This window comes from Panthera leo, chromosome A3 (assembly GCF_018350215.1).
Source record: "Panthera leo isolate Ple1 chromosome A3, P.leo_Ple1_pat1.1, whole genome shotgun sequence".
Lineage (NCBI taxonomy): Eukaryota > Metazoa > Chordata > Mammalia > Carnivora > Felidae > Panthera > Panthera leo.
Genome location: NC_056681.1, coordinates 1427593 through 1455107, shown reverse-complemented (window position 1 = coordinate 1455107; position 27515 = coordinate 1427593). Strand labels below are relative to the sequence as shown.

General features: G+C 66.2%; 1 protein-coding gene across 1 annotated transcript; it reads left to right on the top strand.

Annotated features, from left to right (window-relative positions):
• Window positions 1-1793: 1793 nt before the first annotated feature.
• On the top strand, window positions 1794-25741 carry SLCO4A1 (solute carrier organic anion transporter family member 4A1). The gene is made up of 12 exons (XM_042930464.1): window positions 1794-1838; window positions 12565-13426; window positions 14432-14522; window positions 15525-15646; window positions 15846-15957; window positions 19107-19261; window positions 20481-20676; window positions 21604-21769; window positions 21860-22032; window positions 22300-22364; window positions 22754-22902; window positions 24570-25741. The coding sequence occupies exons 2-12, from the start codon at window positions 12634-12636 to the stop codon at window positions 24729-24731; spliced, it is 2184 nt and encodes a 727-aa protein (XP_042786398.1). The 5' UTR covers window positions 1794-1838; window positions 12565-12633; the 3' UTR covers window positions 24732-25741.
• Window positions 25742-27515: the final 1774 nt, after the last annotated feature.

Sequence of the window (27515 nt, the reverse complement as noted above, 5' to 3'; positions counted from 1 at the left end):
GGCTCCCCTCGTCAGCGACAGCCCTTCCGGACACCTGTCTGACACCAGCCCCTTTTCAGGCAAGAGGGTCTGTGGCCGGAGCGCTCAGCAGACGGTAGTATCTGTCTAGAACGTAACCCCACTTTCCGTGTTCTTTTATCTGCGTCCGTGCTCTACGATAAAGGTACGGATTGGCCTTTTTAAAAGGAAACTCACTCTTTCAGTGAAACACACGAGTCGTCCAAAGGAAGATCATGTGTATATAACAGTTTCAAGGAGTAGAATCCAAAATGGACTTGGAAACAGTAAGTCCCGTGCTGCTTCTGCCACCTGAGGTGCGTTCACGGCATCACCCTCAGAGCCTCGGCCAGCCCTGTTCACACACTCCCAGGATGGGGAGCTCACGAGCTCCCAAAGGCATCTCCGGTCAGCTCCCAGCAGGCTCCGCACGGAGGCCGGGTCTGCAGACCAGCTCACCGTCCTTTCCTCGGGCGGGGATCTTGGCAGAGACCGTGCTCCCACGTTCTCCCAACAGCCTCCTCTTCCAGGCAGGCCAGCGAGGTTGCCTCACACTCTCAGAGAGACGGTCTCCAGCTGGGAGCACAGGTGCTGGGTTTTCCTCTTAAAGGGCAGTGCGGGCAGTGGAGGCCAATGCTCCCGGAGCAGCGAGACTTTGCCCCAGCTTGCAGGCGTGGGGACAAGGGCAAAACCGGGGACCCTGGGGGCGGCCCTCTGAAGGCAGAGCATTTCATAAATAACGAGCAAATGTGGACATGACCGTAAGGCCCAGCAACCACCCCGCTCCGCTGCGGCTCTCCTCCCCTCCCCCTGCACACACAGGAAGAGGCCAGCCTCCCTCCCTCCGGGGTGGTTGCACCCACCTCGAGCTCTGGGTGCACCCCCTCACCGGCCTAAGGTCATGCTTTGGTCATTTCTCCCTTACCCCAACCTACCTCAGGATTTAAACACACACGGTTGACTTTTGTAGATTTCTGTTAAAATAAATTCATTTTGTGGCAACCAGAAAGCAAAAAGTCTTGTGGTCGTGATGTGCTGTTACTCTAGGAGTTTGGCAACCCCCAGGGCGCTTCCCTTTCATCCTGCTCAGGGTTTTCAGGGACCTTTGAGGAGCTGTTGTCATCACCCCCCCCCCCCCCCATCACCACCAAGGCGGAGGCTCGGAGAGATTAAGCCTCGTGTTCAAGGGCAGGCCGAGGAGAGCTGGGGCAGGGATTCAAACGGAACCTCCTTTCCACGGGGATGTGTCTGGTGCCCGTCACCCCCCCACCCCCAAGGGCTGCCATCTAAGGAAGGGTCATTTTACCGAGCAGGCTGCAGGCAGGGAACGCTGGATTCGCCGGGCAAGGGTGCTGGCCTCACCATGCGCCGCCGGGGCGAGCCCCCCCGAGCGACACCCCCCCCCCAACTCCCTCGGCCCCCCGCGGCCTTTCCGAAGGGTTGGGCGGGAAACTTCACTTCCTCCACCACGGCCTCCACCACCGCCCGGGTCCCACACGCGCGGGTTCAGTTCTGAGTCACACACGCCCGGCCTGGGGACTTCACCGCTGGGCTCCAGGTTTCCGACCCGCGGCGGCGGAGGCCGGGCTGTCGCGGTTGGGGAGGGGTCGGTGAGCGGCCGGGGGCGACTGAGACCCGGGGGCCGGAGAGGCACGCCCCGCCCCGCCCCGCCGCTCCCCACCGCAGGGGCGGGCCCGGGGCGCGGCGCGGCCATTGGCCCGGGTAGGTGGGGCCAGCGCCGGGCGGCCGGGCGGGGGCGCGGACGCGATGAATGGAGCGGGAGGCGGCTGCGAGCGGCCGCCAGAGCGCGGAGCGCGGCGCGGCGGCCGGACCTCGGGACGGTGAGCGCTCCGGCGGGCGCGGGCGCGGGGCTCGGGGCGCCTTCGTGGGGCGCCGCCCGGGCGCGCCGGCCCCGGCCTGCTGACGTCAGGAGCGCGGCAGGTGCCCGCTGACGCCGGGCTGGGGCCGGCGGGCTCGAGGTGGCGCCGGCGCGGGCGGGGCGGGACGCAGGGCACCGGCGGCGCGCCCGGCGGCCCGGCCGCCTCTGGGAAATCCGAGGCAAATGCACCCCGGTCGCCGCCGGCAGCCCGGGCGGGAAGCCTTGGGGGGGGCGGGGGGAGGGCGACGGGCAGGGGAGGGCAGGGCGGGAGCGGCCGGGCTGGTGGCCGGGCAGGTGGCTGGGCGCGCTCGCGGGCGCGGGCCCCGCGGGTCAGCTCGGGGACGGACGCGCCTCCCCGGGGTGCAGAGTGGCGGCGGGCCGGGTCCGGGAGGAAATCGCCAGGCGCAGAAGTTTCTCGCGGCCGGCCGGGCTTTGTTCGCGCGCCGGCTGCGCTAAAGACACCCCGCGGCGGGGGCGCGGGCGGAGCGCTGGGCTTTGGGGCCGGCACGCGGGGCTGGTCCCCAGCCCGGGCGTCGCCGGCCGGCCCCTCTCCCGCCCCACCACGCCAGGCGCGGGTACCCCGGCGCGAGGCGCGGGGCGCGGCGGGGAGCCCCCGGGCGCCCGGGTGCCAGCAGAGGGCGGGGAGGGGGGATGGAAACGAGGGTGCGGACCCGCCTGAGGCGCCGCGGGGCACCGTTGGCCCCGGACCTGGAGACCGAGGCGGGACGAGCCGGCCGGCCGTGCGGACCCGAGCGGGGCTCCGCGGGGTCAGCGCCACGAGGGTAGAGACCGGCCGCGTGCGTGCGCTCCCTCGTGGGCGGCGGACTGGGTGGAGGGGCCTGTTCCTCTCCGCGGCCGCGGGGGAGCGCAGTAGTTTTCCACCTGAAGGAACCAGCTTCTCAGTCGCCGCTTCCCGCTGTGCTGTTTGGAACCTGGGTTCCTGCCGTCAGCCGAGACCCTGGCTCTGGGGAGCCGGGCTGGGACCCCGCCACCGGGGAAGATCTCATTCCCTGTGCGGCCCGGGTCGTGGCCTTCAGAGGAGAGAAAGTGTCTGGTTTGAGCCGCTGTGTGTTGGAATCTGACAATATCAGTAATGCTCACGGGGGAGAAGCTGTTTGCTGAGCAGTCGAACGTGCCAGGCCCGGTGCTAAGTGCTTTGAGCGTTATCTCATGTAAGCCCCACAACAACCCTGTGGAGTAGGTACTACCACTCCCATTTCACAGATGAATAAACCAAGGCACTGAGGAGTTAGGTGACTCGAGCACGGTCACACCGCTAGCATGTGATGGAGAGGTTTTCATCCAGACTTGGGTGCCTCCGGAGCTCTCACAGCTCTCACGTGCTGGTGGGGAGAAGGCAACCCGGGTGACCCGGCCTGACACAGAGCAGTGTCCCAAAAGGTGGGCCCGTGGCTAAGGGGACTGGAGCATCCGGCAGGGATGGCCAATGCCCACGGATGCAGGGAGAGGAGGGAAGGGCCCCTCTGGCTGGACCCCCGTACTCCGGGCTGCCCTGCCTCAGTACTGCCTTCCTGCTGGACAGGCCTGGTGGACACTACCTGGAAAGTTTTTATGGGGCTGCTTACCTCCTGGGTGGCTGTGACCTAATCCGCCCTGGGTGTGGCCCCTCAGGCAGGTGCCTGGGCGGGTCCCGACACCATGGTGAGGTGGCCGGGGCCTGGAGGCGGGGCTTGATGGTGGCCCAGCGAATGGAAGTCTCGGGGCTGATGTTCTGTCTGCTGAACACCTGATTCTGAGGGATTCGGCTCAGAGAGTCTGGCTCTCCCCAGTCTGCAGTGGACCCTCGCCTTGACAAACCGCTGCTGCAGTCTGGGCTCTGGGTCCACGTCCGGCTTCTAAACGATGTACAAGTCTCCGCGAGCGGTGATCCATTTCCTGGGCCAGCACTGCTGAGCCGGTGTCAGTGCTGAAGCTCGCTGGGGTGGTTTTGGTCCGGGAGGCCTCCCCGGGTTTCCGGCGGGTAGCAGAGCGGTGCCCGGTGCTCGCGGTCGGGAGGGGGCTCGACAGCTGGCCCGGCGCGAACCCAGAAGACCCGCCCGGCCCCATTTCTGCTTCCTCTGTTGTGGACAGAAACCACGAAAATATTCCCTCCTGAGCCACGTGGCCTCCTGTTCTCAGGCATGGCAAAGAGCCCATTGTCTGCTTTTGGAAGGGGATAGACAATAATCCTCAGAAACCCAGCTGCTTTTGTTCTGGAACATTGAGCTGCTTGTCTGGCCTGGGCCTGGTCGTGGTGAGCCCACTTCAGGGCAGGCCCGGGGCTCCACCACGGCAGGTAATCGACAGGCCCACCAGGCCCCTGCCCGTGGGTGGGAAGGAGGCACCAGCTCAGGTCTCTGGGGACCAGAGCTCATGTGTGTCCGTGGAGCCCGGGGCCTGCTAGCAGGGGAGGAAACCGGCCTTCTGGGCCCCGGGTCGTATCCCCTCCTCGGCTGGTCATGGGGACTCTTCCTGCTGTAGGCCCTCAGCCTGCTGTTCTCAGATACCCCTCATTTCCCCTTTGTGGCCACGGTGCACCCCCTCCCACCAGCATTACACAGAATTAGCCTCTTGAACCACATTTCTTGGGGCTGGTGGACACTTTGCACAACCTCATGCCTTTTGCAGACGGCGCTCACAGCATGGCCAGGTGTGGCCCACAGAAGACCAGGCACAGGGTGGGGCTTGTTCTCCAGGGCCTGGCCGTTCTGCTCGTGGCCGCCCAGAGAGTCATAGGCTCCTGGGCTGGGGAACTTTGAACACGTCCTCTCCTCCCACGGGGGCCCCCTTTCCTCATTGGCTTTTTATCCAGGAAGCCTTGGGGGTACCCGAGGCCACGTCCCTCGGCTCAGTGCCCTTTAGGGCTTGGGACCAGCTGAGCCGAGGGTGGTGCCCATTGGGCTGGTGTGGAGTCCGTGCATTTGGTCCTGGCGGTCTGCCTCTCAGCAGGTGCTCTCAGCCTGGTACTTGGGGCCCCAGGCCTCAGAGGCCACCCGGACACGGCCGAGCCCAGCCTGTGCCCCACCCAGCACCTCCAAACCCTATGAGGGCCCTTCTGCCAGTTTCCGTTTCTCACGAGCCCCAAGTGGTGCCCAGACCCACCTGAGAAGAGGCTCATTCCCTCCTCCCCGTGAGGCCACGCTTATGTTTAAGTGGAGAAACTGAGGCACAGAGAGGGCAGAGAAATCCACCACTGCCCAAGGTGGGAACGCTTGCCTGGCTGCAACGCATCCTATCTTCATCCCTCCAGGGATCAAACGTGGGGAACTGGAAAGACCAGTAAACTTGGACTCCCCTCTCTCTGGCTCATCTGGCCCTCCCCACACTCCTGCCCGCTGGTGGGGACAAGGTGGGTGCAGGGACGTCCGTGAGGACAGCCCCAAGGGACAGGTCCTTGGCTCTCTCCCGGCCTTCATCGTTGACCTCCATGCAAAGTGGCTGGCTTCCTGCTCACCCTGGGATGCAAATGGGGATGACCAGCCCAGATCTGCCTGCCACCCGCAGTCTGCCCTCTGAATAGCTTTGGCCTCATTTACAACAAGTGAAAGTCCCCTCCTCTCCCTCAGTCAGAGGACAAGACACCAAGATGGACGTAGGAGACCAGAAAAGAGAGCTGCCTGAAGACCTCCCACAAGTCAAGGGGTGAGGGCCCAGGGTCACAGGGACAAGGCCCAGGGCCCTAGGGGCAAGGGCTCAGGGTCACAGGGGCAGGGGCCCAGGGCCACAGAGCAAGGGTCCAGGGTCACAGGGGCAAGGGCCACAGGGGGAAGGGTCCAGGGTCATAGGGACAAGCCCCAGGGCCCTAGGGGCAAGGACCCAGGGTCACAGGGGCAAGGGTCCAGGGTCATGGGGACAAGGCCCAGGGCCCTAGGGGTGAGGGTCTGGGGTCACAGGGGCGAGGGTCCAGGGTCATAGGGACAAGCACCAGGGCCCTAGGGGCAAGGACCCAGGGTCACAGGGGCAAGGGTCCAGGGTCATAGGGACAAGGCCCAGGGCCCTAGGGGTGAGGGTCTGGGGTCACAGGGGCGAGGGTCCAGGGTCATGGGGACAAGGCCCAGGGCCCTAGGGGCGAGGACCCAGGGTCACGGGGGCAAGGGTCCAGGGTCATGGGGACAAGGCCCAGGGCCCTAGGGGTGAGGGTCTGGGGTCATAGGGGCGAGGGTCCAGGGTCATGGGGACAAGGCCCAGGGCCCTAGGGGTGAGGGCCCAGGGTCACGGGGGCAAGGGTCCAGGGTCATGGGGACAAGGCCCAGGGCCCTAGGGGTGAGGGTCTGGGGTCACAGGGGCGAGGGCCCAGGGTCACGGGGGCAAGGGTCCAGGGTCACGGGGATGAGGGTCCAGGGTCACAGGGCAAGGGTCCAGGGTCACAGGGAAGGACCCAGGATGCAGGGGTTTAGGAGGGAGAAGGGGAGGGGACAGGGAGGGGACCCACGTGCAGGAGCTCAGGCAGAGGCCACCATGTGGTGTGGCCCATGTCACAGTGGCGTGGGCTGTGGCTGTCAACCTCAGAGCCATCAGTGCAGAGAAGGGGACCTACCGGCTGGAGCGCAGAGAGGAAGCAGAAGTGACACCAGTGTGTGTGTCCCCGGCTTCCACGTCCCCGGTGAACGGGGTTCAGGATGGAGCCTGGGAGCGCCCCGGGCCCCTAACAGGAAAGGCCCCCCTGGGGCGCTGGCTGGGCCAGAACCAGACTGAGCCGGCAGGCGAGGACCAGTAGCGCCGGGGGCGACCTGCGTCCTTCCCGCCCGCTGGGTTTGCGGGCAGCCTCCACGTGGGGCGTGGGTGAGCGCACAAGGCCTGAGCCGGCAGAGGGGCTTGTGGGTACTAGGGCTGCTGCAGCCCTGGGTTGAGACCAGGACCCCGAGCCTCCCACACAGGGGCCCCCGGTGCTCACGCTGCAGCCGCTGGGGCCGGCGGGGCGGGGAGGAGATGCCCCTGGAGTTCTTGGAGCCGAGGGGCTCGGACTCGGAGAGCCGTGGCTGTTGGCTGGGCCGGTGGAAGAGATCTGCGTTGTCCTCCTGAGCCAGCTCTCTCTCACACACACACACACACACACACACACACACACACACACACACGTGCGTGCGCCGCCACGCCCTTGCCCCTCCCACCGGAGCCCCAGGTGCAGAGCCTCTGGCTGGAGTCTCCAGGGACCCCGTTGTCCTCGCCGCTAATCCTGGGCACCTAATCCCACAGGGCGCGTCTCCTATGGGAGCAGGCGGAGGGCCTCTGGCAGTAGTGGGGAGGCTCCCAGGGACCCGGGACAGGCCTGGAGGACGGGATGAGGCCCCGGACAGTGGCTCCCTGTGAAGGAGCTGCCTCCTCCCTGCACAGCTGGAGGAGGGGGATGCTTTGTCTCTCCTCTCGGGTCTTGGGGAGCCCTCCAAGCGTCCTGCGGAGCATCTGGCGGCCTCAGATGCGCCTCCACAAGGCTGAAGGCAGCAGAGCAGCAGGGAGGGACGGCCCAGCGTGTGAGCAGGTGCTGCGGGGGGGAGGGCACCAGACGGAGCCCCCCCCGTCCGCTCCAGTCGCGGGGGCTCCTTCCTGCTGCCGCCACCGTTTGGGGGTCACGTGGCTGGGGCTCCCGTGGAGGCCTTTTCCCTCATCCTGGGCAACGCACATGGCTCCGTGGTAAAAGGACCCCCCTCCCGAGACCGGGGATCTCAGAGGTTATGTGTGCGTGGGAGAGGCCTCAGCCGGCACCAGGCTGCAGAATGCTCATGACCTGCGACAGTGGCGGGCATCCTGCCAGATCCCACTGCCCTGAAGCCCTCCTCTTGGGGCCTCTGCTGGCCGCCTGCCTCCTGCCTCTGCTGGCTCTCGCAGCCTGTGCTGTTGTGATTGGTAGCGGGCAGTTTGCGGCTGCCTCTTAAATGGCTCCCGGTGTAGGGGGGCTGTGAGCTCCTGGTGGATGGGACAGTGCCCCGGGGGTCCCCAAGCCCCGCTGCCCAGCACAGCCTCACGTACAGCAGGTGTCGGTGTAGAACCACCCGCCGCGGCGGCCCGAATTCTCCAGAGAAACACAGTCAATAGGAGATATTTATATATAAAGAGATTTATTATTAGAAACTTGGGCTGCTCAACTGTGGAGGTTGGCAATTCTCTAAATGTGCAGTCGGCAAGCTGGAGACCCGGGACACATAAAGGTGCACTTCTGGCCTGAGGGCCGGCAGGGTGGGCTCGAGACCTGAGAAGAACAACGTGCTAGTTCGAGTCTAAAGTCAGGAAAAAGCCATTTCCCAGTTCAGAAGTAGCCAGGCAGAGAAATTCAGAGAAGGGTTAGCCCTGCCGCCCTATCCCGCCATTCGACTGGCTGGGCGAGGCCCACACACCTGCATTGGGTCCACCGGTTCAGACGCTACCCTCTCCCAGAGACACCCCTGCCCACACACCTCGTGGCCCACCAGGTTGACAGGTGGAATCCACCATCATGCTGCCCTTGGCTCTGAGGCCGTGGCCGTGGCTCTGGGCCAGACTCTGAGCGGTGGTCTGGGTGGAGGAGGGGGAGGAGTCGTCAGGAGTGAGATGCCCTGGGGTCCTTTGGGGTGAGGGTACCTGCGGGCTGTGCCTGGAGCCCCCGGGGGGTGAGGGCGGCCTCGCGGCCCGTCCCTCCCGCTGTGGGGTCTGTCTGCCCCTCGGCTCCCCGTCGGCCGGCCTCCTGCGCCCACACGCTCCCTCCTCCGCCGTCCGGCTACCTTGCCCGGCCCCTCTGCACCAGCGCCAGTGAGCACCTTGGCACCGGCTGGACCCGGCTCAGCGATGCAGTGAGGCCCGATCGGCAGGTGGGAAGCCGACACCCGTTCTGTACAAACGGTTCCCAGCGGACAGAAATTAGGCACCTGTCACATGCTCACAGGGCCTCGGGAGCAAGGCTTCTCCGAGCGCAGCTGTGATGTCTGGCCCTCGCCTCCACGTCCGCACCACAGGGCTCGGCCAGTGCGGCCGACTGCTGTCGTGCAGGACCCCGTTCTCTAGCAGGCCTCCGCGGTGACGTGTCGGGCCTCGGGCACACACAGCAAGCTTCGGCATGGCCGTCTGTGCATCCACCCCCAGGCTTTGGCACACGATAGTGTCCAGGCAGGGCCGTGTGAGATCCTGGCACGAACTCGGAAATGTCCTTTGGAAGCCCCGTGATGCTCGGACTGTCCTTGTGGCTGTGCGATTCCAGGTGTCGTGGAGCCTAGACTCGCTCAGGACCCCGCCGCCTGCCTGCCGGCGGACGGATGGTTCCAGGCAGCACCCGCTCCTCGCTCACGCCGCAGTGCCAGGAGCGCCGGGGCCACCGGGAGGGCCGGCCTCCTCATTCCCCATCCAGAGCGTCCGTCCGGAAGGGTGAGAGCCGGACAAAGAACTCCAGCCTCCAGGAGGCACAGGAAACCTGGGGCGGAGCTGCAGGCGTAAGGTTGCAAAGGCTTTTCCACAGGGCGCTGACCTGGCCGCGGACGGCAAGGAGAGGCAGCCGTGCCCGCCGCAGTCAGCCTCCCGGCGGAACCCCTGGAGGAGGCGCCAGGGCCGGCGGCCCTGAACGCTGCTGATAATTCTTCCCGTGTGCGGGTGGCAGCCACAAGTGGGCCGCCGGCCAGCACCCTGAGCGGCGGTTCAATTTGCCAATTTAAATAGTGGGATGCATAGGATTTGGCCTGAGCCTTATACACTCACGTCCGAGGTCCGTCCACAGTGTTGGTGCAGGTGGGATTTTCCCACTGACTTGGGGCTGCTCGTGGGTGCTCGCTTGTGGCTTTTGATTTCGATCTTCTTGTGCCCGGCCCCCGTCACAACAGCTGGCTGTCCCGCCGCCTCCTGAACCCTGCTGTGGGCCTGATCTTTCCGGGCCACCTGCCCGGCGTCTCTCCTGCAGGGGCGGGGCGTGTGAGGCGAGCCCAGAGCTGGGGCAGCAGGTGTCTGCCCGCGGCTGGTGTCTCCGCCACTTACTGGAAACGCCGACCCACGAATAACTCCCGGGGCCCCATCCCGGCCTGTCATCCACGCGGGCTGCTGGCGGCCTCCCTGAGCTCCCCGGGGCCCCTGCTGGCCTTCACCTGGTTGAGGTTCCTCTGCTTCCGGGCCTGCCCCAGACGATGTGTGCATTGTGCGTGCAAAGGTGCAGGTGGCTCTGTGTGCACACGTGGACCCGCACGCACGCGTGTGTTGGTGCATCTAGAGGAAAGCACGCCACGGCGACAGCACAGGCTGGCCTCTGGGCCGTGGCATTTCGGGGAACGTCCGGCCTTCGTGGTATCCCTCCGTGTGTCTGTTTCGGCGGCCCGCCCGTGCCGGGGCTCGCGCTGGCTGCTCTCTTCTGCGAGGCTCTGCCGTGGTCCGGGCGCCTGTGCTGCGTGGGCTGGAGGTGGCCCCGCGGCCATCAGCTGCAGCACCCGCCCCGCCTGTCCTGCAGGGTCCCCAGGAGCTGCCCCCTCCCCGCTCTGCTCACAGCGGAGCCGGGCCTGCAAGGCTGGGAGGCGCTACAAGTAACTAGCAAGGCGCCCGGAACACTCGCGGCCGCCGCGGGACGACGTCGCTGTCCCTGCACGGCCTCGGGACTCGGCGTGGATGGCCTGGCGGCGCCCCCTTCACGGGGAGCAGCCAGCCCCGTGCGCGAACGCCACCATCAGTCGGGGTTCTTTCAGCACGGTGTTGGCGAGGACGGCCGTGTCGCACGCCCGCGGCTCCCGGGTGTCTGTCAAGCTCGGCCGCCCCACCCCCTCAGGCCTGTGGCCTCCTCGGTGCCGGGCCACACGCGACAGCTTGTGGCGTCCTCGGCGGCTGCCTTCGCCAAGCTTCCCAAACCGGGGGCTTAAAGCCGCAGGACTTCAGCCTCTCCCAGCTCTGCGGGCCAGAGCCTGAGGTCAGCGGGCCTCACGCCGTCTGGAGGCTCCAGGAGAGGGTCTTCGTGCCCTGGGGGCCCCTGGCCTCCTGGTGACTGCGTCTCTCTGCTCTTGGCTCCCGTTGTCACGTGACTTCTCTGTGTCTTCTCTTCTAAGGACCCTTGTCACTGGATTGGGGCCCACCCCAGTCCAGATGACCTCATCTCAAACCATTAACCACGTCTGCAAAGACTTTTTCCAAATAAGGTCGCACTCAGTGTCTGGGCGGACACTGGCTGTTTTGGGGAGACCCCCGTTCGCCCAGCGCAGGGCCCGACGAGGCAGCGCCCCGTAACCGGGTGCCTGACGGAGTCTCAGCCGGCGAAAGTGGACGGGAGGCAGCTCTGGACACCCTCGTCTCTGCGCCTGGTGGGGGCGTGGGTGGGAGTGAATCCCTGTGGCCTGATGCTCTGGGTCTGAGGACGCGTCGGGGTCCTGAGTCACCAGCAACGGGGCCCCAGCCCTGGGGGAGGCCAGCAGGCGGCTCCGGGCCTCCGAGCACAACCCCGTGATGTTTCCCGTGCCTCCCACGGCGTGAGGCTCCCCAGGATGGCTGGGCTTCAGAAACACTCTGCATACAAAGTGGCCCGGCCCCAAAGGTGAAGGGAGTGGCAGTGTCCTGGGGCTGCCGGACGGCAGACCGCAGACCGGACGCTGACACAGCAGGTGTTGAGGGTCTTAGTTCTGGGAGCAGGATGCCTGGGACGGAGGTGCGGCCGCGAGGGAGCACCTGCTCGGGGCCCCTCTCCCTGGCCGCGGGACAGTGTTCTGTGCGCACGCGGTGTTCGCTCTGTGTGTGCCTGAGTCCGAACGCTAGTCACCGTGAACTGGGGCCCGCACTGACCCCCGAATCTGACCTCAGTCACCTCTTCGAAGGCCCTGGCCCAAACACGCCCCCGCTCTGAGGGGTGGCGGTCGGGGCTGCAGCACGCCTTCCTTGGGGAGGACACCGTCAGCCCCGAGAAGCAGAGACTATGTGGGGTTTGCCAGAAGCAGCTGGGCTAGTGGGAGGGTCCGGTGTCTTCTCCCGCAGGGAGCGCGAGTGGGCTGACGGTTTAGTTCTGGCGGGAGCGCCGGCCGCGCAGGGGGGACGCCCGGAAGCCACCGTGCACCCGGCAGGATGTGCTGCTCTTTCTAACGGTGGGCGGGGTGGGGGTGTGGGGGCCGGGAGGGAACGGGGCTGGGCTGGGCCTCGGCGGAGAGGAGTGTCTGCCTTTCTCCTAACCCGTCCGCGTGGCCGCACACGTGCTTTGCGGCGACATCCTGAGAAACGTGCCGTGGGCAGCGAGCACAGCGGCCGCAGAACGAGCCGGGCCAGCTGTGGCGCCCTTTTTCCCTCCCGCGTGGGCCGCGCCCTCCAAGTGCTGGACTGCAATGATGTCCCCTTCGTGCTGAGGGCACGGAAAGCGAGCGGGGTGTGAGTCTCCTGCGAAAGTGAGGCAGGACGGTCAGTGCGGAGACCGCGTCCACACGGGGCGGCCCTCCCAGCGGCAAAGCGCACGGCTCACGCCGGCCGGGCACAGGCTGGGGGTGGGGGGAGGGGGATGGTGCGGGCCATCTGACTCCGTCCCGCTGTGCCTCAGCCCCGCTCCCCGACTGTGGCTTGCTCACGTGTGTGGGTCTGGGAGGTCCGGCCCCGGATTCAGAAGGGGGCTGGCCAGGGAAGGTCAAACCCCATCAGACTGGGTAGCGGACAGCAGAGCCATCGGCTGCCCCGAGGGACTGGGCACGGGGTGGGGGGGGTGGGGAGGGGGACACGCTCCCGGCGATATCCGTGCTCCGAGGGCAGATGTAAGCTTTCTGACCCGGAAACTCTTCTCACAGGACGAACCGGCCCCCGGAATACCATTCGGCGGCTTCCGTGGCCGCCCCCGGGACGCCCCCCGGGCGGAGATGCCTCAGCGCTCGACGGGGGACAAGCCCCCGACGTCGGTGCCACAGCTGGTCCTCCCGAGCCCGCCCTCGGCCGCGGACGGCGGGAGCGGCCACAGCCCCCCCAGCAGGCGGGCGTCCCTCGGCTCGCCCCCCAGCCACGACGCCCTGGGCTCCTGCAGCCAGCCGCTGTGCCAGCCGCCGGCCGGGAAGCGTGACCCCCGGGCGGCCCCCGAGACGCGCCGCGTGGCTGCGGGGCCGCAGAGCGCGGCGTGTGGCTGGCGGGCCTTCGCGCCCAAGTGCCTGCGGGCCTTCAACACGCCCAGGGCCTTCCTGCTCTTCCTGTGTGCGGCCGCCTTCCTGCAGGGCATGACCGTGAACGGCTTCATCAACACGGTCATCACCTCCATCGAGCGCCGCTACGACCTGCGCAGCTACCAGAGCGGCCTCATCGCCAGCTCCTACGACGTGGCCGCCTGCCTGTGTCTCACCTTCGTCAGCTACTTTGGGGGCACCGGCCACAAGCCGCGCTGGCTGGGCTGGGGCGTGCTGGTCATGGGCGCCGGCTCGCTGGTGTTCGCGCTGCCCCACTTCGCCGCGGGCGCCTACGAGGCGGAGGGCGCCGAGGGCCTGGGCGCGTGCCGGGCCAACCGCAGCCTGGCCTGTGGGGACCGCGCCTCCGGCCTGTCCGGCTACCGCCTGGTCTTCATGCTGGGCCAGTTCCTGCACGGTGCGGGTGCCACGCCGCTCTACACGCTGGGCGTCACCTACCTGGACGAGAACGTCAAGTCCAGCCACTCGCCCGTCTACATCGGTGAGTGGGGTCGCAGGCGAGGCAGCGGGCGAGCGCAGGGGCTGGCGGTGGTCCTGGCCAACCTCAGCCTGGCCCCCAGCACGTCTTGGGAGTCCGGGGGGCGCGCGCAGAGTAAGTGGGCCCGGGGGCTGGCTCGTGCCCCGGGTCAGCCAGGCGCTGCCCTGCTGCCCCCGGGACTGGGCTCGAGCCTCACGCTCCCGCTGAGACACCCTCGTTTACGGGGAGGGGGGCGTCAGATTTCGGGGTTTTCAACCTCGTGGCACCACGTCCCCGCGTCCCTCCTGCCAGGCCAGGCTTTCCCAGGGAGAGGTGCTCGGGGACGCGTGCGAGGGACCGGCTGGCGCTCCAAGGCCTGCCCTGACCCCGTCAGCTGGCCGCAGCCTGCTCGTTCCCACCTCGGACTCTGTCCCCCTAGTCACGTAGCGGTGCCGACCCAGGGACGTTGGGGTCTCCTTAGTCCAGCGACGCCCTGGTGGGCCTGTGATGCTGCGTGGAGACAGCCGTGGCCTGGAACACGGGCTCTGAGGGTCTTTGCTCTTCCGGGAGAAAGGGTCCAAATAACGTCTGCGGTCGGCTCGGCCAGGAAAGCTGTAAAATTTTTTTAAATGTTTACTTATTTGAGAGAGAGAGAGAGTGAGTGCAAGCAGGGGAGGGACAGAGAGAGAAAGAGGGACAGAGAATCCCAAGCAGGCTCCATGCCATCAGCAGAGAGCCAGACACAGAGCTCGAACTCACGAGTCATGAGATCGTGACCTGAGCCAAACTCAGATGCCCACCCGACTGAGCCCCCAGGCGCCCTAGAAAAATCTTCAAAGCAGCCAGATTTCAGACTCCGTGAAGGCCGCCCCGACGTAAACCCTGGCCCAAAGGGTCCGTGTGAAGGGGGCAGATAGGTGCAGACACACGGAGTGGGGGGCTCCTCGCAGGTGGGCTTCTGAGTGTCAGTGGCTCACGAGCCCTGGGGCAGTGGACGTGGCCGGCCTCAACCTCTCTGCTTCTCCCCAGCCATCTTCTACACGGCGGCCATCCTCGGCCCCGCCGCTGGCTACCTGATCGGAGGCACCCTGCTCAACATTTACACAGAAGTAGGCCGACAGTGAGTGGCCCCAGCTGAATCTGCCCCACGCGGACGGCACCTCGCCTGGGCGGTGGCTCCCTCAGAGCAGGACACACAGCAGGAAGAAGCTGGGCTGGCCCTGCTCTGGCGGCCCCAGGGTCTGGGGTCTGGGTGGGGGGGCGGCCCTGGGGTCTGGGGGGGGCTGGCCCTGCTCTGGTGGCCCCGGGGCCTGGTGGGTGATCCCCAGGGTCTGGGGGGGGCTGGCCCTGCTCTGGCGGCCCCGGGGTCTGGGGGGGGGTCCCCAGGGTCTTGGGGGGGCTGGCCCTGCTCTGGCGGCCCCGGGGTCTGGGGTGGTGGTCCCCAGGGTCTTGGGGGGGCTGGCCCTGCTCTGGTGGCCCTGGAGGCTGGGGGTCCCTGATTGCAGGCCCTGGGGACGGAGACCTGGAACCAGGCGAGACCAGGTCACCAGTTCTCTGATACCCTTTGCGGGACTGAGAGCAGATTTCGTGCTGCCAATGTGAGCTTCTGTGTGGGGTTTTCCACACCAGGCAGGTCTCTTCTGACACCCGTTGGGGGTCCTAAATTCAGCTCAGGTCTGACAGACTTCCCAGGGTCAGCACAGACCCCACAGGTGAAGGCTCAGCCTTAGGAGACCACCCCCTGCAGACGCCAGCCTCAGGCACTGGGTCCCCACGACTTCCGTCCCGCCTGGCTACAAATCGGGGTTCCCACGGCCCCGTCCTTGGGTTTTGTGAGAGGCTAGGACAGCTCCCAGGCCTCAGGAATGTGCTTTACGCACCAGATTACCGGTTTATTAAGCAGATTACAACCCAGGAGCCGCCAGATGGAGGAGGTGGAGAGGCCAGGTGTGGGAGGGGGTGCCGGCTTCCGTGATGTGCAGTGCGCCACCCCAGCACCCACCCCCCCGGGGCCCTCCGATCCCCTGGGCTAAGGTCTTTCAGGAGCAGCGTGCGGATGCCCAGCGTGGGCGCCCTGAGTGCACGTGGGCAGGACGCTGACCCCAAGTGTCTCCCCACACAGGACGGAGCTGACCACCGAGAGCCCCCTGTGGGTCGGCGCCTGGTGGGTGGGCTTCCTGGGCGCGGGAGCCGCCGCCTTCCTCATCGCCATCCCCATCCTCGGCTACCCCCGGCAGCTGCCAGGTGGGTGCGTCGCTCCTCTGTCCTCCTGGGGGGGCACCCCTGGGGAGTCCGGGCCCTTCGCCTTCGGGGCGAGGCCACCGTCCTGCAGGGCCAGCCCGGCCACGTGCAGCTGACCCTCAGGCGCCCCCAGGCCTGGGAGGGGGGAGCCTCAGGCAGAGACCTTGGTCCCGGCCACTCGCCGACGTCTGTGTCCTTCCAGGCTCCCGACACTACGTGGTCATGAGAGCGTCGGAGACATGCCGGCTGAAGGACAGAGGCCACGAGGCGGCCAGCAACCCCGACTTCGGGAAAACCATCAGAGACCTGCCTCTGTAAGGACCTTGTGGGCGGGGGGGGGGGGGGGGGGGGGGGGGGGGTGGGGGCTCCTGCCCGTGCCCATGTGTCCTGCAGACCCTTGGGGGCTCACACATGCCGGACCTTGACCCCAATCTAGGAGAGTCCGCGTGGCCCCTCCAGGGCCGTGGTGAGCACACAGCTTCTGAACCTCCTTTGTGGCCCCACGGACTCGAGGTCTCAGCCCCGAAATCCGGGCTGGGAGATTCAGAGCTGCACACAGAGCCGGTGAGGGACGGTCCCGACGGAGGGTCCTCAACCTGCTGTGTCCTCTGTCCTCTGACCTTTTCATTAAGGTCACCTGCACGTGCCAGGGTTCCAGGCTCGCGCCCTCTCTCTGCCTTGAGGCCTCTGATGACCCAGGAAGGGACGGGACTGTCTCTGGCCCCCTGCCCTCACTGCCCTGCACCAGCCCCCACTCCTCATGTGCTCCCCTCCCTTGCGTGAGACCTGGTCTGTCCCCTCTCCCTTGGGTGTGGCCTGGTCTTGTTTTGTGGGCTTCATGGACCCCTGGCCTGTTCTGGTCTCAGGGAGACTCGGGGCCCTGGGGGTGGGCTCCTGGCTGCCCATACCCTCTTCACGGGACCAGGCATCGCACAGGGGGCTCTCGAGGGAATGGGGAAGGAGCCCCCGGACGGCCTCCAGCCTGATTCCTCGGCCTCGCTGAGTACTCCCCTGCCCCCCGGTAGTCTGGAGCCGGAGCCCAGGAACGGCCGTGTCTAACTGGCCTCGTAGGGCCAGGGGCTGTTGGTGGCAGGAATGAGCCCTCGTTGCCTGCCTTCGCCGTGGGGAGGGTGGAGGGGCGCCGGGGCCGAAGGTGGCCTCCGGGGAAGCCCCGGAGCTGTCTGCTGTCCCCGTGGAGAGGAGGCAGGGCCGGCGTGCTAGGGGTGGAAGGTGGACGGGCCTGCCTCACTTCGGGCTTTGTTCTCCTGCTTCCTGCTTCCTGTGGGGCCACCCAAGAGCTGCCCGCTCAGCAGGGTGCCCCAAGGCAGGTAAGCCGCCAGGGGCCGCACTGGGCAGGGGCGCAGGAGCGTCTGTGTGAAGGCCGGGTCGCCCCATCTCCCAGCAGCCACGGGGAGGCGCTCTGAGCTGGAGCAGGGCCACCAGTGCCCCACACGCAGCGCTAGGGACCCAGCACGTCAGCAGTGCTGGGGACAGAGGGCCGAGAAGAGGTCTGTGTCCAGGCTTAGTTCCCTAGCCAGTTGCCGGTAATAAAATAAATCCTGGAACGTGTGCCCTCTGTTAACATCACGACTAGTTCTCCGAGCAAATTCAACACCAGATTTTAGCAGAGCCACCTAGAGCCTGGGACGAAGTCTGCACACCCTGGGGAGGGTCACCTGCCCCCCCCCCCAACCCCAAGCCTAGCCGAGCGCCCCGAAGCCTGGGCCGATCTGAACAAGACCCAGGGAAGGGGCCAGCCAGACACAGGGCGTCCCCCACACAAGGCAGGACCTGCGAACCCCAACAGAGGAGGTCCCGGGGAGGGGCCGGTGCCCCGGGCCCCCCCCGAGCCCCCACCCGCCAGCATCCCTCTTCTTCCCTTCATGGACATGGGACCCAAATAATTAACCAAAAAGCATTGTTTTCAGTCTTCCGGCTTGAAAGTCAGTTTTGCATGTGTGTCGCTCTGGGGCGGGGCAGGTGCCACGAGCCGCGTGGAGCGTCTTTCCTTCGCCTCCTCCCGGCCGCCTGCTCGCGTGTCCCGGTGCAAAGCCTAGTCACGGCTGCACCGCACGTGCCTACTTTCCAAGATCCAATTGCCGGCCTGTGGCAGGTGCCCCGAGATGTGAGCAGGGACTCTGGGCTCCCTCCCGGTGTGAGCACGACCAGCAGCGGGGTCTCCGGGGCCGGGGCTCACGAGGACGGGCTTCACGTGTGGCACAGCCCTGAGCTGCAGACCCGGAGAGCATAAGCCCCGAGGGCCATTTCAGAGCCGGCCCCCATGGCGGGCTGAGGGTAGTCATTTAGTTCCAGGGTTTGCTTTCTCGTAGGTGCAGGAGAGGGAGGCGCTGCCCTGCGGTGACCCGGGGCTCCAGAGAGAACCCTGCCCCCTGCCCACATCACTCCCCGGGGCCAGGGACAGAAGCGTACCGGTCGGCACCTCGGTGCCCAGGTCCAGGCACCTGCTGCCCGGCGGCTCCGGGAATCGGGAAAGCAGGCATTAGAGCCTCAAGTGCGGGCGGCTGGCTGCCCCCCGAGGCTGAGCTTCTGAACTTGCGGACCCCCCGTGGCTGTAATTTCGTTCCCACTCCAAGCGTCGTGCCTCCACTGCCCCGTAAGGACGGTGTGCTGTGTTCTATGCTGCGTGTGTGGTCGGCACACCCGGGCGCCAGCCCTGCTCGGCCCGAATGCCCGACAAGGTGCAGAGCAGTCCGGCCAGAGCCAGCGGCCCTCAGAGAAACGTGCTCACGCGAGGGCAGGCGGTGTGGGGCAGGGCCTGGTGCCCAGCCCGTCGCTCGGGGCGGGGACGCAGGCGGGCAGCAGTCAGAGCCCGCGTCGGGCGCTCACAGAGGTCTCTCCGCTTCTCGGTGAGACCTGAGGCCGAGAGCGCCCCGGGGCCGTGCAGGGCTTCCCGTCCTGATCCCCAGAGGGAAGCAAGGCCGGCCTCACTGGGGAACGGGCAGGTCAGGTCCGAGGGGCCAGGGCCGAGGTCCTTCCTCAGGATTCCTACGACACCACCCCCCGAAGTACACACCAGCCGGGTCCACCCAGAGGCTCCTTGGAGGGCCCCCTGTGCCCCCTTCTCGAGGGCTGGTGGCTGAGAAAGGATCCCAGCCTTCAGTGCCGGTCCCCATCCGTGGGGACCTGGCCAGTCCTGGACTTGGGGACAGCCGCCTCCCCCAGCCCCCGGCTCCTGACTCCCCCCACCGCCAAGTGATTCCACGGTGTGGTTGCTCGGGGTCTCTCCCCGCGCCAGAGCTGAACTGTGGCGGAGGCGGTGAGGAGGTTGATTTAGCGGCTTGCTTTCCTGGAGCTGGTTCTCCGCCGGCCTCACACCCCGTCCTGACCGCCCTGGGGGAGACGTGGAGGGCCCCCCACTCCCCAGCCCCCTCTGGAAGGGCACTTCCTCCCTGCTCTGGCCTGCTCTGACCCTCTGTCTCTTCTCTCGCGTCTCCCCATCCAGCTCCATCTGGCTCCTACTGAAAAACCCCACGTTCATCTTGCTGTGCCTGGCGGGAGCCACCGAGGCCACACTCATCGCAGGCATGTCCACGTTTGGCCCCAAGTTCCTGGAGTCCCAGTTCGGCCTGAGCGCCTCGGAGGCTGCCACCTTGTTCGGTGAGAAAACCCGCTGAATCCTCGGGGTCCTCTGACTTTTCGTGAGTTCTCGGACGAGTGAGGGGTCTCTGGAGTCTCTTTTACAAGCGCACGCGGCTCCTGTGCACGCGAGGACACGCGGGCGCGTGGTCCTGCGGGGAGGCCCCCGGAGCGGGTGCTGGGCCGTGCGCAGTGTTGCTTTGTGGGTCCGATGGTCCTTCCCGGGAGGTGGGGAGCACGGACCGCAGCGTGCTGACCTCCTGGGGGGGCCCGCTCTGGCCGGGAGGGTCCGGGGCGAGCTCGTCGCCTGTGACGCCCGCTCACCCCCTCCAGCGTCCCTGGCTTGTTGCAGAAAGGGTTTGGCTGGTGGCACCCAGACCCTCAGGCCCGGTCGCACCCGGGAGCCGGGGGGCCGGCGTCCCAGGATTTCACGGGACCGTGGGGTCGGAGCCCCGGGACCCGCCCGCCAGAGACATTCTGTGGCCAGAGCCAGGCGGGGCCCCCCAGGAGAACGAGGGCCCTGCTTAGACCCCCTTCTGCTGCTGCCCAGAGGGCACCTGCAGCCTCACGGAGAACACACCAGGCGGGACGCGTCACCAGACGAGGGGTCGATGCCGGGCCGTGCCAGACGTGGCGTGGATCCTGGCCGGGAGGGTCAACACCCCGTGTGGAATGTGGGGACGTCTGGGCAGCACATGGGCCAGTGCAGGCCGCCCCCCAGGCCTCGGGGTTCTGTTCCGGCACGGGGCTTGGGCATTGAGTTAGGGACCCCGTCCCCCTATCTAATGCCCCCAGACACCCCTCCTTGCCTGGCCTCTCGGCCCCATCCACAAGCGCCTCCCCTTTCCCAAAGCGGCCCCTCCCTGTGCTCACATCGTCCCAGAACGGCCACCTGCTCTGGGGTCCCCCGGGCTGCAGCCCAGAGCTGGAAGGGGTCCATGTCCTTGCTGGAAAGGCAGGCCCACCGAGCCCCACACCTGTTCCTCCCCGTCCCTGGGACGGCCTGGGAGCCGCGCGCCAACCAATCCCAGCTTCACGTGAAATGGCGCGGGCCATGGATTTCTCGAAGGTGGCTCACGGCTGGACTCGCAGAAGCTGTGGTTTTCTGGGGAGCACAGTCCCTGGGCGGCCTCCCGGTCAGGCAGGCAGCAGCAGCGGGCTATTGGCCTCTCGCCCTCCCAGTCCCGCCCCGCCCCTGCGGCCCCGCAGGCCCTCACCGAGCACGTCCCCTCTGCCGCAGGGTACCTGGTGGTGCCGGCCGGGGGTGGCGGCACCTTCCTGGGTGGCTTCTTCGTGAACAAGTTCAAGCTCCGTGGTGCGGGCATCATCAAGCTATGCCTTTTCTGTGCCCTGACCAGCCTGCTGGCCATCTTCGTGTTCTTCATGCACTGTCCCAACGTGCCCGTGGCGGGTGTGACCGCCAGCTACCACGGCGGGTAAGGACCGAGAGGTGCCCGGGAGAAGGGGAGAGCCCAGCGCACCCGTCGGAGGCCCCGGTGGCCCCGGGGGATGGCGGCGGTGGGGTGGGGACTCGGTCACTGTTTGGAGAAGGTCAGGGCTAACGGTCGCTGAAAGACAGCCCAGCATCGGCCCTTTGGAAGCCCCGGGCTCCGTCCCAGCCCCAAGCCCGGGGTTCCCATCTGGAAAACGAGACTCCGCTCACCCAGGCGCTCTCCACGTGTGGACGTGGAAGGTGGCCCAGGGTAGGCTCCCGTGTGCGACCGACTCACGGGAATGTGAGAGCGACAGCCGGTCAGGCTAATATCTGAAGCAGGCTGCGACGGTGGCCGCTGGGACGGGCGGCCCCTCTCAGGGACTCCTGGTGCCGCTGGCGGGTCGGGACCGCAGACCTCACAGTGGCCGTGGGAGCACTGTCCCCCGACAGGACCGCCACGGTCCCCCCACGAGGACCGTGCTGCCACGGGAGGGAGGCAGGCGGGCCCTGGGCCAGCTCCCAGGGAGGGTGCTGAGGGAGGCGGAAGGGTCCGGATGGGCACGGGGTCTTCCATCTGAGTGGAAAGAGAAGGAAGCCCGCGCGTCCGTGATGGCCACCGTGTGCACGCGCCCCTGAGCCGTGCAGGTGCACAGCTGCCACCTGAGGGGCTGGCGCCTCTGGGGGGGGGGGGGGGGGGCTTTGGCCCCGTGCGCTCTGAGCCACCTGCCCGTCCAACCACCAAGTCGGGGGAAGTGCACCGCGCACACGGAGAGCAGAGCGGAGCGCGGTTTGCGTGGCGTGAGAACGCCCAGCGGGTCCACGGGCAGGAGGCAGGGAGGGGAGCACCGGGAACCTCGGGAACCGGAGGCCCCCGGCTGGGCTCCCCACCCGGCCCCGGCCCCACCGCCCCCTCGTCTGCCGCCCGCAGCCTCCTGCCCCAGGGCCGCCTGGAGCTGGCCGCCGCCTGCAACGCGGCCTGCGGCTGCCGGCCCGAGCTCTACAGCCCCGTGTGCGGCTCCGACGGCCTCACGTACTTCTCGCCCTGCTACGCGGGCTGCCCGGAGGCGGCCGAACCCGGCCCCGGCGGCCAGAAGGTGAGCGTGGCCGCCGCCCCCCGTGCCGTCCGCGCCCCGGGAGGGCCCCTGCCCCTTCCTCCGGTAACCCGCGCTGTTTGCGCCCCTCAGGTGTACCGAGACTGTAGCTGTGTCCCTCAGAATTTTTCCTCTGGTTTTGGCCATGCCACTGCAGGGAAATGCACCTCAACTTGTCAAAGAAAGCCCCTCCTTCTGGTTTTCATATTCGTTGTAATCATATTTACATTCCTCAGCAGCATTCCTGCGCTCACGGCAACGTTACGGTAAGCCCGGGCCTGGGTTTCGCTCAGGCCCAGAACCTTCCCTTGCAGCGCACTGCGGTGGAGCTCTGCAGATCCCGCGGGGTACGTGCCGGGCCCCCCCACACACCGCGGCAGGAGAGAGCCAACTGCCTCTGTGAGGTGCTTGCCACCCGGGGAGGTGGCCACGCAGCCTGGGGCGTGGCCAGGACTTGGCTGCTAGCGTGGGGGGGGTGACTTGGCACACGGCCCCACCTCCCCGGGCGCTGACGCGGCCGTCTCACGTTTCAGGTGTGTCTGCGACCGGCAGAGATCGTTTGCGCTGGGAATCCAGTGGATTGTGGTTAGAACTCTAGGTACTGTGCCCTGTGAGGAAGCCACGTACAGTTGTGTAGTGCGTTCGCTGCACAAGGGCACCCGCCTGTGTCTCCTCACGCGGCGGGTGTGCATTCGGCTAGTGCCCGCTTTGGAGAAGGACGCCATCCCCTCACCGTCCACTAGGGGGACCCATGGTCATTTATTTGCCTTTTCCTCATTAGCACAGAGGCTCCAGGGGAGTCGCGGGTGATTCGGCACCTCCCCCCCTGGTGCCGAGTCCCCAGAAAGGAACATTTACGTCCCGTTCGCACCCCCCGCGAACACCAGTGGCTGACTGACGTCACCTTTCTGGGTCTCTCCCTGCCCACCCCCCGCCCCCTCTGGCCCCCCGCGCGGGTTGGGGACCTGAGTGAGCCTCTTTCTGCAGGGGGCATCCCGGGGCCCATCGCCTTTGGCTGGGTGATCGACAAGGCGTGCCTGCTCTGGCAGGACCAGTGTGGCCAGCAGGGCTCCTGCTTCGTGTACCAGAACTCGGCCATGAGCCGCTACATGCTCATCGCCGGGCTGGTGTACAAGGTGAGTGCGGGGGCGCGCTGGAGGGGGGCGGGGCCCCGGGGCCCCCGGGGCCCCGGTTCCCAGAAGCGGCCTCCTTCCCAAGTGAGAGCCCGTTGTGGGGCCCCAGCCCCACGAAGCCCCTGCCTGCCGGGGCCTCCCCTCTGCCGCCGGCCCCAGACTCCGGTCCCCTAGGGCTTTGCAGGGATGAGACCCCGCTCCGTCCTGCGAGGGCAGATTCTGGCGGGCCTGTCCGCGTCTGGGGGCAGTGGGGGCGGGGCTTATGGACCCCTGAGCAATTCCCGCTTCCTAACCTTGAGGTGCCTGGGGCGCTGGCCCACCCTCCGCCCGACCCTGGGAAGAGAAACTGCCTGCTTTATCACGTGTTTCATGTCGTGTGGGAGAAGCGCGGTATTTATAGTTTGAATTTTCCCCGATGGGAGGAAGGGACAACGGAACCTTCACAATGAAGTGAAATCCTGCAGCCAGCCTGTAGGAGTGTCTCGATTTTCTTCTGGGGGGGGGGGGGCTGCTCAGGGGTCTCCCCCTTGCCTCACGTTTGTCTGGAAGCATCTCGGGGATGGCGAATCCTCAGCCCCCTGGGCTTATCTCCACACGGATTAGCATAATAATAGCCACGTGTGAGAAAGGATTTGTGTGACCCCAGAGGAAGGCAAGGGGTCAGTCGGAGGGGGACATGGCTTCCTGGGAGCTGCCCCCGGCTTTTCCTCTGTGCCCCTGTGCCCGGAGCAACAGGCCGGTACCCGGGCCGTCTGTCCACCCAGACGATGAGCCCTCTGCGTCAGCACAGCGGTTACGGTGGCTTCTCAGGTCAGTGTTAGTTTCAGCAGGAGTAGCAGACAGGTTCCGAACGCGCCCCCTCCCATCCCTGCGCCAGAGTGGACACGGGTGCCAGGCTTATCAGGCTGGTGATGCTCCCAGAAACGCTAAAACCCAGCATCCGCACGTTAAAAACACACACGTGTACAGGGGCGCCTGGGGGCTCAGTCAGTTACGTGTCCAACTCGGGGTCAGGTCATGATCTCGCGGTTCGTGGGTTCGAGCCCTGTGTCGGTCTCTGTGCTGACAGCTCGGACCCTGGAGCCTGCTTCGGATCCTGTGTCTCCCTCTCTCTCTGGCCCTCCCCCCCCCCCCAAATAAACAAACTTTTTTTTAATTACAAAAAACCCTGAAGATCTTTATTCCTCAGTTTTGGGGGCCAGAGGTCCGAAATCCGCACGTCAGTTCCTTCTGGGGCTCTGACGGAGGGTCTGCTCCAGCCCCGTCTCTGCCCCTGTGTCGCGTGGCCTTCCCCTGGTGTCTCTGTAAAGCCACTGTCTCCTTGCTCCCACGAGGACACCTGTCACTGCAGGCAGGCCCACCCGACACCCAGGATGATTTCATCTCAACCTTCTGAACTTAATTACACCTGCCAAGACACCGCTCCAACGATAGGCTCTGGGGGTCGACACGGGGCAGCTCTTGGGGGGGGGCACTGTTCAGCCCAGGACGAGCCCCCCCACCCCATCCAGGGCCAGTATGTCGTCAAATGCTGGTTTTTCATTCCCTCACTGACAGTATGGGTGTCCACGCAGGGCGGGTTATGCAGGAAAGACGGGTCTTCTCTCCGGAAGCAGGGTCCTCGGGACCTCGGGAGCAACCGGGCCACCTGGCCTCTTCCTCTCTCCCAGGTGCTGGGCTTGTTGTTCTTTGCCGCCGCCTGCCTCCTGTACAGGCATCCGTTGAAGGCTCCCAATGGCCTAGAAGCTTCTCTGCCCAGCCAGTCCTCGGCCTCCGACACCCCCATGGACCTCCAGGACGCCCCCCCGTCGGCCCTCCCAGCTCCAGAGTGACGTCTGACCCGCCCACTCCGTCCGCCCAGGGACACGAGCCAGCTGCCTGGCACTTCCTGCAAGCGCTGTCTGATTTCTCCCCAGAAGGGCTGACCCCTTGCCTATTGATACCCCAGGGCTGAGGACCCTCCAAAAATCTCTCCTAGATCCTGAGGTACTAAGCTGGTGGGGGCCGCACGTCCGAGTCTCAGAGACGCCGAAGAGAAAGAACGCAAGGCATGGGGGACGCGGCGCGCCTCCCTCCTGGCCCCGGGGGAGAGTGTGACGGTCCCTCCGGCTCAGGAAGACCGAGGCCCCGCAGCCCAGCCCTTCTCACAGTCCGTGAACGGACAGAGCCGCGTGGCACTGGATTTTGCCCGGGGCCCTCGAGAAACCCCGGACGCATCGACAGCCATGATTTTCAGTCTCTCTATGCGATCTGAGCTGCACTGTTACAGAAAGTCCAGAACCACCTGCCGGCCGTGTGAAGCTGCAGCCGCCGGGGGTTCGTAAGTCACTGTTCTGTCCTGGAGACTGGAGAAGCGTCCGTCACTGCCGGTGGCGCGCACACGGGGCTCGTGCTGCTCCCGTTCATCGTGACACCGTCGACACCGCGGGGTGGGAATTACAGAGCACTGACCCCCGCCGGGGGCGTGTCACCGCCGTGCTCCTGAACGGGCCTCATTCGGCGCATCTGGGGACCGGCCTGGCCCTGACTTCCTGTGTCTCTTCTGATGCGGGGCAGCTAGGCAGGCGGCCGTCCCCAGAGGCACGGTCCCTGCTGTCCCCTCCCATCCTCAGAGCTGCAGCGGGACGGGACGCGTCGCAAAAGCAGATATTTATGGACCAATATTTTGCAGAACCTTATTTATAGAATTTGTTTTTTACCTGCTCGTGTGGTGGGCATAGCGGCCGGCTCAGCGGTCATTCGTGAACTCTGCCTGGAGGAAACTGGGACTCCCATGGGATGTTTGCGGATGTCCTCAGTTAAAATTATGTGTAAATAAATATATTTTGATATTTAAAGCAAACCTCTCTGGCCAATGTGTTTTCTTTTCTACGAAGGTGCAGAGTTTGATGTTTGTACACCCCCTTCGTGTGGGTTTTTGTGAGTTTGCGCCCCAAAGCCAGTGTCGGGCTGCCCCGGGACGAGCGCCCTGTCGGCCCTGCGCCCTCCCCGTTGGCCTCTCGCCACCCGCCTCGCCAGTGACCCCCGTTGTGCCCCAAGGGTCCCCTCCCTCGGGGGCCCAGCGCCAGCTGGGTGGGCCTGAGCCCTCAACCCAGGGTCCCACTTTCCTGAGTGACCCGCAGCACCAGGATTCAGATGGGGACGGCCGGATTCAGCAGGTAGCTCAGGAAGAGTGTGCGTGTGTGTGAGAGGGGACATAAAGGGACACCCCCCCCCCCCCACTGCGCTTTCTCCCTGGGTATCCAGATCTGACGCAGTCCCTCCCAGGTGGAGCCCAGAGAGTCCACAACTACGGCCCGGCGGGGGGGGGGGGGGCCCTGGGGGCAGCTCACAGGTGTCCTGGACACCAGTCTCACCAGCCGGCCCACGTGGGCCCACGTCCCGGATGGGCCTTTCCTTCCACTCCCCACGCTTGAATCCTGACCCCGGCCGCTTCCGTTGGCCAAGGTTTACGTGGTGAGCAGGAAACAGCCTCCCTGGCCTTCTGGACCACGTTCGAGAACTGACGGGCCACCTACTGTATGCCAGGCCCTATGCTGAGCGGTGGTGAACGGGGAGACACTGCCTGAGAGGTCCCCACGGCAAACCCAGGCCGGGCGGGAGGGCCGCGGGCCCGGGGACACACAGCCTGGCAGGGGCGCTGGGACCCTCTTAGGTGCGCCAATGCCCTCTCCCCGGAGGAGGAGGCCCTCAAACCCCCTTCATCCTGGCGGACGCTGGTACCTCTGGATTCCCTCCACCCTGTCTTTGCCCTCGAAGAGGGTCCAAGCTGGGGTGGTGCTCACTTAAGCTCGTGTCTTTTTCTAAGCAGCTTTATTGAAATACGAATCACCCACTTAAAGTAAACTAGGGGCGCCCGGGTGGCTCAGTCGGTTAAGCGTCCAACTCTTGATTTCGGCTCAGGCCACGATCCCAGGGTCATGGGATCGAGCCCCTTGTCGGGCTCTGCGCTGAGCACGGAGTCTGCTGGGGGTTCTCTCTCTCTGTGTCTCTGACCCTCCCTCTCTTCCTCTCTCTGAAAATAAATAAATAAACGTAAAAAAAATAAAGGAAAACTCAGTGGGTCTTGGTCTGTTCACAGGATTGGACCAGCATCGCCAAGGCCGGCTGGAACGTTCTCCTCACGGAGACCCCCCTTGGCCTGCGCCCCCCAGCTCCCCTCCCCACCCCTGCAGCCACGAATCCACTCTCCTCCCTGTTTGCCTCCTCGGAGCATTTGCTGTGGGCGGGACCGCACCGATGGCGTCTTCCACGCCTGCTGTGCTCGCCAGGTGCCGTCCAGGCCGTTTCCCGAATCCTGTCTAAGGTCGAATGACAGTCCGCCGTGTGGACGGGCCCCGCTGCGTCGGTCACATTCCTTACAGAAGAAACAAAGTCCCCAGCTTCTCCCCGCCCTTTCCAGGCTGAAATACAGTTTTGCTCACTTCAATGCTGGGATTGGGGTAATGTCCTCCAGCAGGGCTCTGACCGCGAGCCGCGCTGTGGCCGTCGAGGGGACACAGCATCTTCCGTGCACACGCGCACCCCATAAGCACGTCCTGACAGCCGCGTCCATGCCGGTCTGCCCTGCTGCGCCCCCGGCCCGTGGGGTCCCCAGGATGGGGTCCGCCAGGCTC

What these genes read in the sequence shown, in the direction of transcription:
- SLCO4A1 (XM_042930464.1), top strand. Translation starts at nt 12,634, where the DNA reads ATGCCTCAGCGCTCGACGGGGGACAAGCCCCCGACGTCGGTGCCACAG. An exon ending in CTACCCCCGGCAGCTGCCAG is followed by an intron (nt 15,647 to 15,845) that starts GTGGGTGCGTCG and finishes GTGTCCTTCCAG; the next exon opens with GCTCCCGACACTACGTGGTC. An exon ending in CCGGCCCCGGCGGCCAGAAG is followed by an intron (nt 21,770 to 21,859) that starts GTGAGCGTGGCC and finishes TGCGCCCCTCAG; the next exon opens with GTGTACCGAGACTGTAGCTG.